The sequence below is a fragment of the Panthera pardus genome, unplaced genomic scaffold, assembly GCF_024362965.1.
Source record: "Panthera pardus isolate Hobbes unplaced genomic scaffold, ASM2436296v1 HiC_scaffold_22, whole genome shotgun sequence".
NCBI lineage: Eukaryota > Metazoa > Chordata > Mammalia > Carnivora > Felidae > Panthera > Panthera pardus.
The window spans coordinates 6,839,259-6,855,541 of NW_026526788.1; the positions used below are offsets into that span (position 1 = coordinate 6,839,259).

Genomic DNA, 16,283 nt, shown 5'->3' on the forward strand with positions numbered 1-16,283 from the left:
CGGCGCGGTGTCTGGCGGGGGCGGGACAGGGGGCGGTGCGGTGCTGGGGCGCGCGGCGCGGCGTCTGGCGGGGGCGGGACAGGGGGCGGTGCGGTGCCGGGGCGCGTCGCGCGGAGCCGGGGGGCGGGGCAGAGTAGTGGCGCGGTGTCTGGAGGGGGGCGGGGCGGCGCCGGGGACGCGCAGTGCGGGGGGCGGGGCGGGGCCACGCGGGGCGAGAGGGCGTGCGGCTCGGGGCCGCGGGGTGGGCGCCCGCGGGCGCGCGGGGCGGCGCAGGGGCGCGCGGGGGCGGCGGGCGCGGCGCTGCCAATCGCAGACAAAGGCCGCCCCAGTGAATCATGTGGTGCCGGGGGAGGAAGTGCGGCTTGTTTTCTTTCCTCCAGTCGCCGGGCTCCGGGCGGAGCGCGATGCTCGGAGACCCCCGCGGGGGCGGCGGCGGCGGCGAGCCCCGATGAGGCCCGAGCGCCCCCGGCCCCGCTGCAGCGCCCCCGGCCCGATGGAGGCTCCGCCGTGGGACCCTCTCCGCAACGACTCGCTGCCGCCCACGCTGACCCCGGCCGTGCCCCCCTACGTGAAGCTCGGCCTCACCATCGTCTACACCGTGTTCTACTCGCTGCTCTTCGTGTTCATCTACGTCCAGCTCTGGCTGGTGCTGCGCTACCGCCACAAGCGGCTTAGCTACCAGAGCGTCTTCCTCTTCCTCTGCCTCTTCTGGGCCTCCCTGCGGACGGTCCTCTTCTCCTTCTACTTCAAAGATTTCGTGGCGGCCAATGCGCTCAGCCCCTTCGTCTTCTGGCTGCTCTACTGCTTTCCCGTGTGCCTCCAGTTCTTCACCCTCACGCTGATGAACTTGTATTTCACGCAGGTGAGTCGCGGAACGCAGCGCCGCGAGCGGGAGGCACCTGGGCGGGCGCTCACCTGGCAGGTGGCTCCCCGCCCTGCTCGGCGCCAGATGCCGGGGCGACGGCTGCCAGGGGGCGGTCACGGAGCCCCAGGGCTGACAGTGTATGGGAAAAGGCACTGGGCTGGGGTCACCCGAGCCCTGTCCTACCTGCAGGCCATTCTCTCAGGTATCGCCCTCCTATTCCCAAAAAAAGGCGAAAGCGAAAGGAAGTCAGGGCCGGAGGCCACCACGTCTGTCTCTGCCCTTGGCTCAACATGGTCCAGTGGGTGTCGGGCCCTCACTGTCCGGACACAGCCGCATCTTCCCTCACACACACATCAGGGTCGGTACCGTGGGAAGCGTGTCCGCCAGGAAGACTTGAACTGTAGAATTTCTCCTCCATCCCGTCATCCCAGGGCACCTAACTCTGAGCCTGGAAAGGTCATCCGCATGTTGGCCTCCAGATTTGGGCCAGACGCCGATTTTTTTTCTCTTTTCTTTTCTTTTCTTTTTTTTTTTCTTTTGAGTGATGGCGGGGTGGGATTGTCCCGTTTCGGGTAAGATGTTTTTCATCTCCAGCTTAGGAGCCCTCTTGAATGAACTAGAGTTTACTAATTCATTTCACAGGGTTGCTAAACAGCAGTCTGGGGTTACACCCAGCTCCCCAGCTGCTGCGGCAGGAGGTCGGGCTTGCTGTCTGAGCCGGTCTGAGAGGCCCCCAAGAAAAAGCCATAAAGTTTACTGGGTTTCTTTTACGGGCACAGAGGAACCAGTTTATGAGGCATGTTGTTAATAAGCTAATGGGAGACCATGTGAATCGACTTGGCTGCTGTGACGGCTGCCTTGAGAAAAGGACAGCTATTGTAAAGTGCTGTGCAAATACCGTGTAAAGAATTGCATAAAGGTTTAATAGCACAATGCCATCACCATCATCTCTGATTCTCATTAGCTTTCCGAGCACTAAAGCATGCATTTTCACTAGGACTCTGCCCATGTCACCTGTTGATTTAAGAGCTCTCTCATGGGCAGAGGCTTTGTGCAAGCAGGCATTACATTCCTTTTCACAGCGTCCCTGTTTCTCTAAAGAAAATGCCATTGATTAAAAAAAAGAAAGGCCAGAAAAGGTAGAAGCAGCCCATGACTGGAAATCTGGTGGAAATACGTTCTGACTGCAAAATAGCACATGTACCATTTAGTAGCTGTTATAACCTTATAAAAATGGATCCACACTTGAAGTCTGCTGATATGTTCTATGTAGCACCCTGTTTTCCAGCCCACAAGTGGTGGGTTTTATCTCTCCAGCTACTACTTTTAAGCTCCCAAACTGGTTGAGGCAGTCGGCTACGTTGCAGACTACTCCAGCTTTTTAGTGGGATCAGAAAAAGATAGTTCCTGCAAGATACAAAAGTCAGATGGGTTGATGTTACTCTCAGCACTGTGACAGCGATCGTGTTTTGTACTGAGATCGTTTGTGCCCCTTTTTGAAGAAAAAAAAAGAAAAGGGAAACGTAGGGCAGTGCCACAGCTCTCTGCTAATCACATGCAAATCCTCCGCTCGGCTGGATTAGGGCCAGGGCCACAGTTTCTGCACCATCTGCTGGTTGGCAAGTAAATGCTGAGTGAGGGAAAGAGTGACCAGGCAGACAGAGCTGCTCAGGCCAAGAGGCCTCAAGCTCTGGCCTCTTTATATCTTCCCAGTCTCTTTTTCCCCTTTATATATCCAGGGTGGCTGGCGGAGGAAGGTGGTGCCTCCGTGCTGGCATCCGAGACCCTGCAGAGCCATCCCTTGGCTTCCTGACAAATGCTCTGATATTTCTGGGGAGTTCTAAAGGGAGTCACCCTTTGGGGCTCAGCTCGGCGCCCAGCTCTGACGTCACTCTCTTCCTCTTCCCTCCCATGTACCTTCTCTTATTTAAAAAAATTTTTTTTATGTTTATTTATTTTTGAGAGAGAGAGAGAGACAGAGAGAGACAGAGCATGAGCATGGGAGGGGCAGAGAGAGAGGGAGACACAGAATCCGAAGCAGGCTCCAGAGCTGTCAGCACAAAGCCCGACACCGGGCTCGAACCCATGAACTATGAGATCACGACCTGAGCTGATGTCTGACGCTTAACTGACTGAGCCCTGCAGGTGCCCCCCTCCTCCATGTGCCTTCTCTTAGACAAGGTTCTCAACCACTGGAATTGCCAGGAGAGAGAGCCTTAAGAATTCCTGCTGTCCGGTCCCATCTCAGAACAAGTACATCATATTTTGGGGGAGGGGTAGCAGGAAATAATTAAGAAGCGCCTACTGTGTGCTAGGCACAGTTCTGAGTGGTTTGCCTTATGCTTCACGGCAGTCCTCAGATAGTGTTCCCTTTTTGGGGAAGGTCAGAGAGGTTCAGTGACTCACTCAGGGTCACATGGTCAGTGCACGGAAGAGCCGGGAGACCCACCCACACTTCTGACATCTGAGTGTCAGGCCTGTCCCGTGTGGTACAGTATTTCTGGGAGAACATAGCCTATTGCGTACGTGACACCTGTTCTGCGAGGGCGAACACCTGGCTGGGGAGACACAAAATGTACTGTGTACCACACAGTTAAGCAATGACTTCAGGGATCTAGGGGAGCGTATGCTTAAGCTTCAGGAGGCTTGAGTGGGAGCCGAGTCCTCAGAGAAGAGGTGGGTTTGGGGCAGTTTGGGAGGCTGCTTGGGAAGGAGAGGGCAGTGGCAGGGGACCGGCGTGGCAGAAGCCTGGGGAGGAACTGGAAGGTGGTTCTGGAGCTGGAGGAAGTTTTTACTGTCGTTGTCATCTGTGTCTGGCCCTGCGCCTGGGGCTCAGTGACGTGTCTGTGGATCCTCCTTGATGACCCGTGAGAAGGATCTTCTTACTCTCTCCTCCGAGGGTCGGAGAGGTGAAGACTCAGCCTGTGCAGCACCCGGTGAGGTGCCCTGACCATCCGAGTGCCGCGGTCCGGTCCCTCAGGGGCTGCACTCTTAAGTCTCTCCCCTTCCGTCTTCGGAATCTGGCTCTTCTGGGACTGGCCCAAGGTGGGGGTGGGGGGGTGGGGCGTGGACAGGGTTGTCTCAAGTGACTCCCTGCCTGTTCACTTCCAGCTTGTTCACCTCTGGCTCTGTGGGTAACCCTGCCATGTGCCCATGTGGTCATGTCTACATCGTGGACTTGGTTTTGTCCTGGCCCCCTCTGCCCGCCCCCCTTCGTCCAATCCTGGCTTTGGGTGGGGCCACACAGGTCATGGGCTGGTGCCCACACGAGGTCTCCTCCCAGGCCCCCACCTGCCCCTTTCCTCTCTTTGCCCGCCTGGGGGCCCCGCCACCCACACAGGTCCCAGGTGGAGGCAGGTGCTGCTCCTGAGTCCCTGGTGTCCTCAGACCTCCATGGCACAGGCTGGCCTCTGGCAGGACTCTCTCCACAACCCGTTTTGTTCTCAGGTCTCCACCTCTTGGGACTGAGCGTTCCCAGCGCGGCTCCTGCCCGGGGAGCAGGGTGGCCAGGTCCCCTGCTTCCTGATCCCCCTGAGCAGTTCCCTTGGAGTTTTGTCTCCAGTGAGCTGAGGCGACAGTCACATCTTCCACCATGAATGCTGCCCTCCTGCCGGCAGGCTGATTGAGGACTCCTCGTCTCCACTCTCTGCCCTGTCATATGGCCTGGAAGGTGGGGAGTCGGCTAGTGGTAGTGATGGTTGTGCCCACTCTGAGCAGGCCCTGTGAAGGGTGTGAACGGCCGGCCCAGATGTCTGGGGCGCTCTTCGGAACACGGAGCACGGAGTACCTTTCGTTTCTGGCTCCGGGCCCCAGCAGCCGTGCCGGCCCCCACCAAGCTCCCCCTCGGCTCCTTGCTGGCTCAGAAGGGGTGGGGCCGAGGCGTGAACCGAGGCCTTTCCTCCAGAGCCTGCTCTCCTAGCACCATTTGCCCTTCCATTTGCCCTTCACATAGAGGTTTCCATCAGAGCAGGACCCTGACACCCGAGGCACGTGGGGCTGAGGTATCGCGGTGCCTCCCACCCCAGCTCCTGGGCCAGGGCAGCCCCTGGGCAGGGCGGGTCTGTCTGCAGACGTGGTGGTGTGGCCGTGGGCTCGGTGGTCCCCGGGCAGCTGTGTCTTCCAGCCATTCTCACTGGGAATTACGAGTCTGGACCCCAGACTCTTGGGGGTCCCTGAGTTCGGTTGGGTGGAGGGGGCTCAGCTTCTTGCTGCTACAGCTTTGTCTTGAGCCCGGTGACAGATTCCTGCCATCACAGTAGGGTGGTTTGAGGAAGGAAAAGGAGAGGTGCGCCCTCTCGGTGGGGGGAGATGTGGTGTGATTAATGGAGGCTGAGGCAGGAGCCAGGACCGTTGCGCGTCTTACGGGGCAGCTGGGAAGCTGCAAGGGGGGTTGGGGGGGCGGGGCGCTGAGACTCATGGGAGGTGTCGGAGTCACCGTGGGGACCGGGGCTCATCCTGGGGGTCTGGGGGCCGTGGTGGGTGTCGGAGCACATCATGGGGGCCTGGGGCTCGTGATGTGCCAGTAAAGGCCTATGAATCAGGAGGCATCACTGGGAATGGAAGGAGCAGGGACTCTGGGCAGAGCTGGGTTCGAATCCTGGCTTCACCCCGAGTGTGGCTCCCGTGGCCGGTTATTGACCTTCCTCCCTGGGGAAGCGGCCACCATGGTGCCCATCCCCCTGGTTGGAGGTCAAAGGAGATACTGTCTGTGCGGCATCTCTCTGCACCTCAGTTAAGGTCCTCTTTCTGCCTCTAGCGGCAGGGACCACACCCCAGTGCTGGCTCTCCTTTTATCACCCCATCGGGTCACCGAAATGATTTTGACCACCGCGTGGCGGCATTTGTGTTTGTAATACGGTCGTGGCGCATGGCCTGGCCTCAGGGAGAGTGTGGAAGAGCCAGGAGCCGGGGAGAGTGGGAGGCTCAGCCGCCCGGCCCTTCATTTTGCAGGTGAGCCGACCGAGGCCAGGAGAATTCTAATGACTTGTCCAGGGTCACCCAGCCTGGCGTGAAGAGCCGGGATGAGACCTAGGACCTGTGAGCCTGTGTTTGGTGCACGCACGACCCCCAACTCAAAATGCATCCCTGTCCTCAGCCCTGCTGACAGGAAGCCAGGAGGCAGCCAGAATCGAGTCCAGGGATCCTCTCTCCCCCCGCCTCCCCCACCAGGAAAAGGGAGGTGTTGATCTTAGGAAGAAACAAGTCTTATCACATTTAATCAAGAAATATTTACTAAATACCTGTTGTGTGCCAGGCCCTGATCCAGGAGTTGAGCGGGGGGACGCTTGTAGGCTTGTTGGTGATTATGAAGAAGTAAGAAGCTTAGGAACACACAAGGCAAGCCTTTCACAGCCCCCAGGTACCTTATTTCAAAGCTGGGACCCGTCACACCAAGGCAGGGCATACGCTCGGCCTCACCTCTGTGCACTGCACCCATGATCTCCTTGTCCTTGGCACAGGCTCCTTGTGGTCAGTCAGTGGACTAACAGCCTCCAGAGCTGTGTGTGTACCTGTGTGCATGCCTGTGTGTGTGTACATCTGTGTGCATGTCTTTCTGTGTGTACCTGTGTGTGCGTGCCCGTGTGCATGCCTCTGTGTGTGTATGTACCTGCATGTCTTCCTGTGTGTGTGTGTGTGTGTGTGTGTGTGTGTAAGCGTCTGTGTATATGTCTGTGTATGTGCCTCTACGAGGGCATGGACACACAGAGCCCAGGACAAGTTTCCTTATTTACCTTGTGTACCGCCCGGCACCAGCCTCTCCCAGGAAGTAGCTTCCCAGCTTTCTAAAAATTTCCCCCAGGAAGAAGGCTTCTAATTCCACAGCCTGGCTTCCAAGATCTCTCCTTGCAGCACAAGCTTTTAATTCTCCCTGCTCCCATTATTACTGCTTTGGTGCCGACCTAAGGTGAACCATATTTCATTAATGCCCTCGGCGCTCCTGGGAATGGTTAGACTCACACGGTATATGTGAAATCAAACCCCACTGACCACGAAGCCTTGATTTCCCAACAGCAGAGTCCGACCCAAGCGCTGCCGGCTTCATCCGTGTGCACCGAGCCCAGACCTGCGGCTCCTGTCCCCACCGGGAGCTTTGGTCTGGGTCCCACACACCCTGCTACCTACAGGGTTTTGTGGCATCTTTTTCCTCCCTGTCTTTCCCCAGGTCAGATGAGCAGGGCCTGTGGGGTTGGGGGTGGAGGCAGGGAGAGAGCACTGTCCCCAGGTGGGTATCATTCCCGGGGAGGGTGGCGGGTGCCCTCCCCAAGGACAGGGCTTTCATGTGTCCCCCATCTAAATGCCTGAGGCTTCCAGTGCCTGGGAGGGGCTCTTCCTGGAGGTGCTGGGCTGGGCAGTGAGGGCCGGGCTGTCTAGACGACAGACACTGACGGGCTCAAAGGCTGCTCACCCCCGTGACATCACCCTGAACTTCTTCGGTTTTCGAGAACAACACATCATGTGATCTGGAGCGCTGCTGTCGGCCGTCGGTTCCTGTTCTTGCAGCTCCAGTGAGAGAAGAGGCTCTTCCTGGTTTGTGGGCCTGTCTCAGCCCTGACGTTCCGGCAGGTCGGTTTTCCCGGGACAGAAATAGCCTCAGCAAACAATTTCAGACCATACCTGGCACGTTGGCATTCACGGAGGTTTGCAAAGGCTTGTAAATATTTTACCGTTTATTTATCCTGGGGCTGAAGTGTGGAGTCTGGTAACCAGTGGGGACAGATTGAGGCCGAGTGGTTTTTCTCTACAAGTGGGTTGATTTCCTCAAATTTGTGCGTGGAGGGCCCCGAGGAAGGAAGTGGTGCTGGGTGCGCACGTCAGTGTTGTAGGCCTTTTGAGCTGCATACGGTTTCTGCTGTGTATTCTTTTATTTATATATATGTATATATATATATACATATATGTGTGTGTGTGTGTGTGTGTGTGTATATATATGTATATATATATATATGTATCTTTTAAAAGGTAAAAGCTATTCTTAGCTCACAGGCCATACAAAAACAGACCGCGGGCTGCATTTGGTCCTTGGGACGAGGTTAGAACAAACCCAGCATTTACCACCAAGCTCCCGCCCCATCCTTATCTTGTTATTTTTGCTGGGACCCATCGGAAATGGACTCGGATTTTCATATGTCTCATGGTTAGAGAGCATCATTCGCTCTCCCCTCCCCTGCCAGGGGCTGGGGAGAGACAGATGAGGGGCCTCGACCGGCTCGATGTCTTGTGACATCATCGGCTCTCTACCCCTTTAATCGCAGACATACTTGCTAAACGTGATCCACGGAGTAAAATTGCACACATGCAATGGAATCGGCTCCCGGGCTGCACCTGCCTCAACGATGCTCTCCTGGGCTTGCTGTTGGGGGCTGTGTCGTCCATCAGGCATGGTGCACGAACGGTGGTCACAGGGAGAGAAGGGTGCAGAATGTGAACACCACCAGCTCCCCTCCACAACCCCTCCCCCCCACCATGGCTAGGTGGCTAGGCCCCCGTCAGGGCCGCACTCCTGTCGTGAGGGGACAGCACAAGCACAAAGCTGTGTCCACATACAGCTTTCACACACCCTTGCACCGGAACCCAGAGATTCACTTCATTCATTCAACAAGGTATGTTTTTAAAATTAAGGTGGGGAGCACCCAGGTGGCTCTGTCACTTCAGCGTCTGACTTCAGCTCAGGTCATGATCTCGCAGTTCGTGGGTTCGAGCCCCGCATCGAGCTCTGTGCTGACAGCTTGTAGCCTGGAGCCTGCTTCGGATTCTGTGTCTCCCTCTTTCTCTGCCCCTCCCCCACTCATGCCTCTGTCTCTCAAAAATAAACGTTAAAAAATAAAATTAAGGTGAACTGCACATAACATACAACTAATTTGTGTTGTGTACTGTTTAGTGGCATTTAGGCCATTCGTGCTATGCAGCTGTCATCTTTCTTTAATTCTAGAATGTTTCCATTACTCCAAACCCATCGGGTAGGAGCTCTCTGGGCAGCCACGGAGTGCCCTCTGTCTCTGCGAGTTGACCTGTTCTGGATATTTCTCATCAGAGGAATCACCCAGCAAGTGCCCTGGTGTGCCTGCTTCTCTCACCGAGCATAATGTTTTCGGGGTTCATCCACGTCATAGCTGGTATCATGACATCATTTCTTTCTTTTTCAAAGTTTTTAAATGTCTTTTTATTTTTGAGAGAGAGAGTGAGTGGGGGAGGGACAGAGAACGAGAGGAGGACGGAGGAAGTGAAGTGGGCTCAGCGCTGACAGCCGACAGCACGACCTGGGGCTCAAGCTCACGACTGCGAGGTCATGACCTGAGCCAAAGTCGGACGCTTAACCGTCGGAGCTATCCAGGTGCCCCACGACATCATTCCTTTTCAAGGCTGGATAATGCTCGGTTGTGGGCGTCTGCCACGGATGGTTACCCTTTCCTCCGTGGATGGACGTTGGGGTTGCCTGGTCTCGTGTTTCTGAGCACCTGTTACTCTCTAGATGCCGTGTAGACAAGATTAAGGTCGAACATGGCTCCTGCCTTGAAGGAACTTGGTGTTGAGGGGGAAGCAGACTACCTGACGAACATCTCTCGTGCCATTGGCCCACATTACTTGGTCACAGTCCTCACAGCGGTGACGCAAAGTGGGATGTCTCCAACAGAAGGTTGAACCAGTGGCTTTTGTTACCGTTGAAGTGTAGGGCAAATCTTGTTTGCTCCGGTTTGTTCATGGTGGCGGCTTCCTGGGGCCCAGAGCAGTATCGGGACAGAAGGGTGGTTCTTGGGGGGGATGGCTGGTTAGCTCCCATTTCTCCCCATGGGGTCATGCCGAACAGATAGAGTCCTTCCTCCCAGGACAGCCCTTCACAGATGTATCCTCCCGGGTCCTGTCCACTTGGGGTGGGACATTCTCAGTTCCTTTCATTGTTTCTGATGGGATGTGGGTTTGTCCCTCCCCATCCTGGTCCCTGTCGGCCCCGCCCCGTGTCCCACGGTGAGCGGTGAGCCCGGGTGGGGGGGGGCAGCTCCAGGAGCACGAGGCCGCCCTCCCCGTGAGCCGTTTCTCCCTGCCAGACGGCATTGCTTTCTTAGGACAGACGGATGGCGGCTGTCTCCGGGCAGGATGCAGGGAGCATCGTCTCTGCCGTCTTCGTGTGCTCAGGCTGCAGGAACAGAACCGCACCGACTCTGCAGCTTGACAGAAATTTGCTGCTCACGGTTCTGGAGCTGGGAGTCTGAGATCAGGGCGTCGCTGTGGCCGGGCTGTGGCGAGAGCCGCTTTCTGGTTGCAGATGGTGACTCCTCTGAGTCCCCACCTGGCGGAGAGCAGAGAGAGCTCTCTGGGGTCCGCTGAAGGAGGACCCTGCTGACACCATCACATTGAGGGGCAGGACTTCAGCACGTGAATTTGGGGGAACGCAAGTTGGCAGTCAGTAGCAGGTACCGCACTGCCCCCAGCAAGGGCCAGAGTTCCCAGGAAATGTCAGGATCCTCCTCATTTCTGAGGCAGAAGGTTGTTCTGTGGGGGGAACCCCCGAGGCATTTTCACCGCTAACCTATTCTGTAGCTCTGCCTACCTTCCTGCAAGGATCCGTGGCGTAGCGAGACGTGGTGCACTGGAGGGGCGCGGGGACCTGCCTTCTTGGAGCCTTTGGGCCCGGCCGGCCGGTAACCCCCGGCTGAGCTTCCCGTGCTGGACACAGTGGCCTCCGTGCTGCCGAGGTGTTACTTATTTCAGCACATCCGGAACAATTACAGGCAGGGCCTTGACTGGCAAATCGGGAATGGCCTCTGTTGCCAGGGGAGTGGTTCAGAAACCTAGTAACGATAATGGCGCCTTATGTGGCCAAGGTCATTCCTATACATGAGGCTGAAGAGAGAGAATCCTGCCAGGGAGGCCGATCCGCATTGTCAGTCCCCGCCTGTCCCACAGGGAGGGAGGCCGCCTCTCCCTGTGGCCTCTGCCCACCGGCCTTGGCAGGCCAGGGTGGGTCTCTGCTGCTGGGGGCTGTGGGACCCACCTCCTTCCTCCCCTGCAGGTGGGGCACATGTGCACCTGGACGCAAGGCCTCAGCAGTCACGGTGGGCTTCCCGGGGCGGAGGACGCAGGCTGCCCTCCAGAAAGGCACTTCATGTTCCAGAGTTTCTTTTCTTTCTTTCTTTCTTTTTTAACGTTTTACTTATTTTAGAGAGGACAGGGAGGGACGGAGAGGGAGGGAGACACAGAATCCAAAGCAGGCTGTAGGCCCTAAGCTGTCAGCAGAGAGCCCGACGTGGGGCTCGAACCCACGAACCGTGAGATCGTGACCTGAGCCAAAGTCAGTGGCTTAACTGACTGAGCCACCCAGGCGCCAAGTCCTAGAGTTTTAAAGGTAGAAGGCACCTTCGTGGATATTGGGACTTTGTCTCACTGATAGACGCGGAAGGTAAAGAGGGGTCCTCGGGGCTGAGCAAAGCAGGTTCACGGCCATCTGGCCAGCTGCGCCCCTGAATCCAGATACTCAGGTGACAGACGACAAGGAGAGGCGGTAAAACTGAGGGCCAGGGTTCGGTGCGTCGTCAGGGGAGGGCCTCCGGACAGAGGTGCACGCTCCCGGGCACCGCTGCCCCTCCTGGGCTGCCTGCCAGCCTGCCTTAATCAGTGTGGGGCCCGGAGCCTTCTGGAGCGGCCTGGCCGGTGTGGGCACTGTCAGGTGGAAGCGAGGTTGTGTTGACGAAGGACAGGGAGGGGTAGAGACGGAGCAGACTCGGCCTGACCAGTGGGAAGTGCAAACAGGAGAGGAAGGGAGGAGGCAGGTAGAGACGGTGAGGCCTTTCCCCGAGCCGTTCAGAGGAGGGCCGAGTGTCGGGGGCAGTTTAGGTGTGAGGCCCGGCTCCTGCCGCGCAGAGCTCCTAGTCGGGCTGCGGGGGTAACACAGACACGCACGTGCATGCACGCGCAGACGCCCGGAAAGGCATCTGTGGCTCTGGGTCCGCTGGACAGGACAGGACAGCACAGCAGACTCTCAGGGGACCGACCCACTGTCGGTACTTGCAGGGAGTTCTGGGCTTTACAGACGTGCAGACGGGGAGGCAGCATCACTGTCGGTCCTGAGATCACGTAGGAAAGAAGCTTGCCTGGTGCTGGGGGCTCCCGTGTTCCTCAGGTCAGCGTGAGGCTGAGCAGGACTCACTCCTGGGGCCGTGAGCTTGCCAAGTTCAAAAGCAGGCGTTGGGGAGGTGGAGACCTGACCCTGGCCCCCCGTCACCTCCCTGCGGGTCCCTCACAACCTGGCCAGCCCAGGACCCAGACGGAGCACACCTTGCCTCCAGGCTACCGCACCCCAGAATTACAAGGCACGAACAGCATACACCTTTTTCTTTCATGGGGTTCTGTGGCTTTAAAGACACAGACAGCGGGACGCCTGGGTGGCCCAGTCAGTTAAGCGTCCGACTTCGGCTCAGTTGTGATTTCGTGGTTCGTGAGTGCAAGCCCTGCATCGGGCTCTGCGCTGATAGCACAGAGCTTGGAACTCTTTTGGATTCTGTGTCTCCCTCTCTCTGCCCCTCCCCCGCTGGCACTGGGTCTCTCTCTCTCTGTCTCTCAAAAATAAACGTTAAAAAAATTAAAAATTAAAAAAAAAATAAAGACACGGACAGTCTCTGCAAAGACAGAGACACCGTGCTTGCCCTTGTTTTCATAGAGAGCAGACCTGAACAGCTGATCTCCCTAGAGCTGTCTTTTGCTCATCTCCAGGATTGCCACAGAAAGGGAGAAATCCCACATTTGGGTCTCAGGGACTTTGTCCTGTCACCCTGCTCTGGTGAATGAGGGTGCTCGGCATGGGGAAACACTGAGGCAGCTGACTAATGACTGTCACCTGGGGAGAACAGGCCCCCGGGTTTGCATAATTTCCCCAATATGTCAGGAAGTGGGCACCACAGAGGGACCTTAATAAGAGCAAAGAGCGAATGTGTCATGGTTCCTAATCTTTTCAAGTGTGAAAGTTCCTTTTATGGTCAAGAAAGCCTCCGTGGCCACAGTTTAGAAGTTGTGCATTTAGAATCGTGGCTTGAGAACATAACACAAGGACTAACAATAGTAACAGCAGCAGGGGGTAGCAAACACACAGTGTCTGCAGGGTGGCCACGGTTGTCTAAGTGCTGTATGTGTGTGTGTTAATCCACCTAACCGTCACAGAAACCTATGAGGTGGGCACTGTTATTAATTTCATTTTACAGATGCGGTACATGAGGCACAGAGAGGTTAGGTGACTTTTCCAAAGTCACCCAGCTGATAATTAGTGGAGCCATGATTCAAGTCCAGGGGAGCCAGCGCGAGTCCACACTCTTCACCAGCTTTACATGTCTCTGTGCCAGAGACAGACACACAGCTGTGGCCTGTGGACAGTGGGATACCCGGCCCTAGGGAGAATGCATGAAGCAGGGTGTGTGTTTCAGCCTTCGAATGTTGCAGACACGTCACAGCGGGTGAACAAAGAAGTTGCACAAAGGTAGGGAAGGTGGTAACGTGTTCAGATGAAGTGAAAAACCAGGCAAGAAGGTACTGTGTATTCGTTATATGTGATACGTGTTACTTTGTGGACACGTACGTATTTATTTATATGCGATGTGTTATTTGGGAATACCTACCTACATAGTAAAAGTATAACCTCTCCTGGGTATAGTAATGCTAGATTCAGAAAGCAATGATCTGTGCAGAGGAGGGAGGGGTCAGAGTGGGGGAGAGAGATGCTGGGAGCATCGTGTTTATCTTTTTGATTTATTAAAAATAAAACAGACCTGGAGCAAACCTTGCAGGTCATAACAGGTGGCCTGACCTGCGTGGTGGGTACATGAGTATTGGCTGTGTTACTTCTTTGGGTATACGTGACATATTCTGTAATGAAGCTTAAACAGCCGTAAGTTTGCGAAGTTTTCAAATGAACGTGCCTACATGCATTTAAAAGTAGTGCGTGTGTGAGCGAGAGAGACCTCCTGGTTTCTTCCGACCTCAGCCTGCGTGGTGCACACAGTGTCAGCCCCACTCCGTTCCTGCGAGACTCTCCCAGGCACTGAGGATCCGGGGTGCAGCTGGGGCGGTGGGGTCTGGAGGCTGTTATGGGTGGGAAAGTTGGGGGGTGTCCGCCCTGCGTGTTCATTTCCAAGCGGCAGAGCTTCCGGGGATATGGAGCCCCGGAGACACAGGTCGTGTTTGGTGGGAGTTCATCAGGCGGGATGTCTGCATGAGACTCTGAATCAAGTGCACGTTTGGAAGTTCAGTCGGTCGTCGCAGACGGTTCCTCTGGGGCCAGAGAGCTTTTGTTTAGTTTCGCTGAATGCACAAGGGAGACCGTCCTACACGCAAAGAGTAGCATGGGGAGTTTCTGCCAGAAGCAGCCAACGTGACATTAGGAAAAATGATTGTAAGGCAGCAAATGCCAACTTGAGTCAGTAGGAGGAAAAGTAGGCAGGAGTTCAAAAGGTCGAGCGGGGTGGGTGAGAGGGTCAGGGACTGTAATTTACCAGGGGAAGGAGGCAGAGGTCAGCAGCCGCTCTCGAGCCTTTCTGCTTCTGTCCAAGCAAGTACGTCATCTATAGCCCTCCTGCGTCATCTGAAAGGTGATGCAAAGGGCCTGGGGTTACCAAGGGGACCTCGGAGGGCCCATAGTGGATGGGGGGGTCACATTCTGCCCCAGCCACAGGGGCCAACTGGGGGACAACTTCCAGCTTCACCCCATGTCTACCTGGAACTGGGTCTTAAATCAGAATCTGAGGAGGCAGGTTTGCGCAGTGACGTCCGCAACCCCAGATGACCTCTTGGGAAAGTCCGCTAGCTTTCCTCCCGTGGGCACCCGTTCTGGGCAGGACTTTCTACAGTGGTGAGAATGATGCTGAGCCCGTGGGGCGTCTGCGATGGGAAACACTGTATTTCTGTGATGGAGCAGCCACCTTCCAGGGCAGCAGCTGTGTGCTCCTGCCCTACCCTGTCCTCCCAGCCCTCACCACCATGGGGCCCCCCTGAAAACCCTGGTGTTTTCACCGACTGTGTAGACACCAAAGGGATGTCGGGGAAAGGAGACCTGACCCCTTCGTTCACCCTTCTCATTCCCCAAGAGGCAGCTGGGGCTCTCCCTTCATCAGAGCTCTAGCCAGACCTCACAGTCCCCCGGGGCCACCACCCCCTGCTGTCCCTGTGACACCATGCGGCCCCTCCTTCCTGTCTCAGTTTCCCTGCCATGGGCCTCCCTCTGAGGGTGCCCTCCACCACCCCCCATCATCTAGCCTCTCTCTCACACCTCCTGTCTCCAGGCCCCTCTCCCTGGGGCCTGTCCCCTCCCCAGGCCCCTCTCCCGTGGCCTGTCCCCTCCCCAGGCCCCTGTCTTGGCCTGCTGCTTGCTTCCTTCCTGCTCCTGCACTTGGGTGGGGACACAACCCGCTCCACACGGCCACCGCCCTGTGAGATTTACAACACTGTTACCACTCCTAAGGAGACCCCTATAGCCTGAAGCTCCCTGTGTCTCCCCAGATGCCCAGACCTGGGTCACCAATTACCTGCCTTCTGCCTTGGATTTGCCTTCACTTTCACCTCCCCTCTCAAGCCCCCGGCGGGCCCTTTGCTTCTCGTCCCCCTGCTGCCCCCACCCCGATTCTCATCATCCCTGCTGCCCCCCCGCCCCCTGAAAGCACAGCTCCCATGTCCATTTCCCCCGGTGAACACCTTCTGTGATGTCCCACCCGGGGACACACGTGCCTTCCTGCCCACGGGCTGCTGCTTCCCAGCCCTGCCGCTGTGCCACTGCCGTCCCGGAGCTGTAAGGTGCCCCCCTCGGCCGTCCTCCTCTCCTCATGTCATCTCAGGTCTGCTCCTGCCTCCTCGTGCCACATCCTGCCTCCTCATAGCCACTTACACCCCCTCGTACCCCCTCGCACCCCCTCATACCTCCTTACACCCCTCATACCCCCTCACACCTCCCTATACTTCCCTACACCCGTTCACACCCCCTCAAATCACTCATGCCTCTCCACACCTCTGCCCTCCTCACATCACTGGCATGTCTGTGTCTGGTTGTGAGTTTCTGGAGGTCAGGGACCAACTTTTCTCCATCTTACAGTTCTTGAGTCCGGATTCCGTGCGCCATGTCAGGTGACCTGATGTGAACGCCATCAATCTGAAAGCGGGAATGACACGGATTTTTGTCTGGTCTCAGATTTTCCTTAGCTATTCACACAGTCCCTGACTTCCTCCTCTCTGATTTTATGGGTCTGGCTTTGTACTGAGCAGGCAGGGCCTCTGCCGTCAGGAGCACCATAAAATAGGCAAGGATAATTAATCTTTGTGTGCCTGCCCTTCAGGAGCTGTCTCCTCTCCCGACCGAGTTCCTGCCGAGGTCAGCGGGAGCTAGCAGTGGCCTGGAGGAGATGGGCAGCCTGATAAGGGATCCCTGGCGGGCCAGAGAGCAGGGATT

The 16,283-nt window shown here is 56.7% G+C and overlaps 1 protein-coding gene across 5 annotated transcripts in view; it reads left to right on the forward strand.

The window, feature by feature from the left end:
* Positions 1-279: 279 nt before the first annotated feature.
* The window catches only part of GPR137B (G protein-coupled receptor 137B), a 76,402-nt gene continuing 60,398 nt past the window's right edge, over positions 280-16,283 (forward strand). The window contains exon 1 of one of the 5 annotated variants that reach the window (XM_019418933.2): positions 280-862. In XM_019418933.2, the coding sequence (XP_019274478.1) occupies positions 449-862 (414 nt within the window). In that variant the 5' untranslated portion in view covers positions 280-448. The remainder of the gene's footprint in view (positions 863-16,283) is intronic. The other 4 variants (XM_019418931.2, XM_019418935.2, XM_019418934.2 and 1 more) reach the window with 4 other exon arrangements.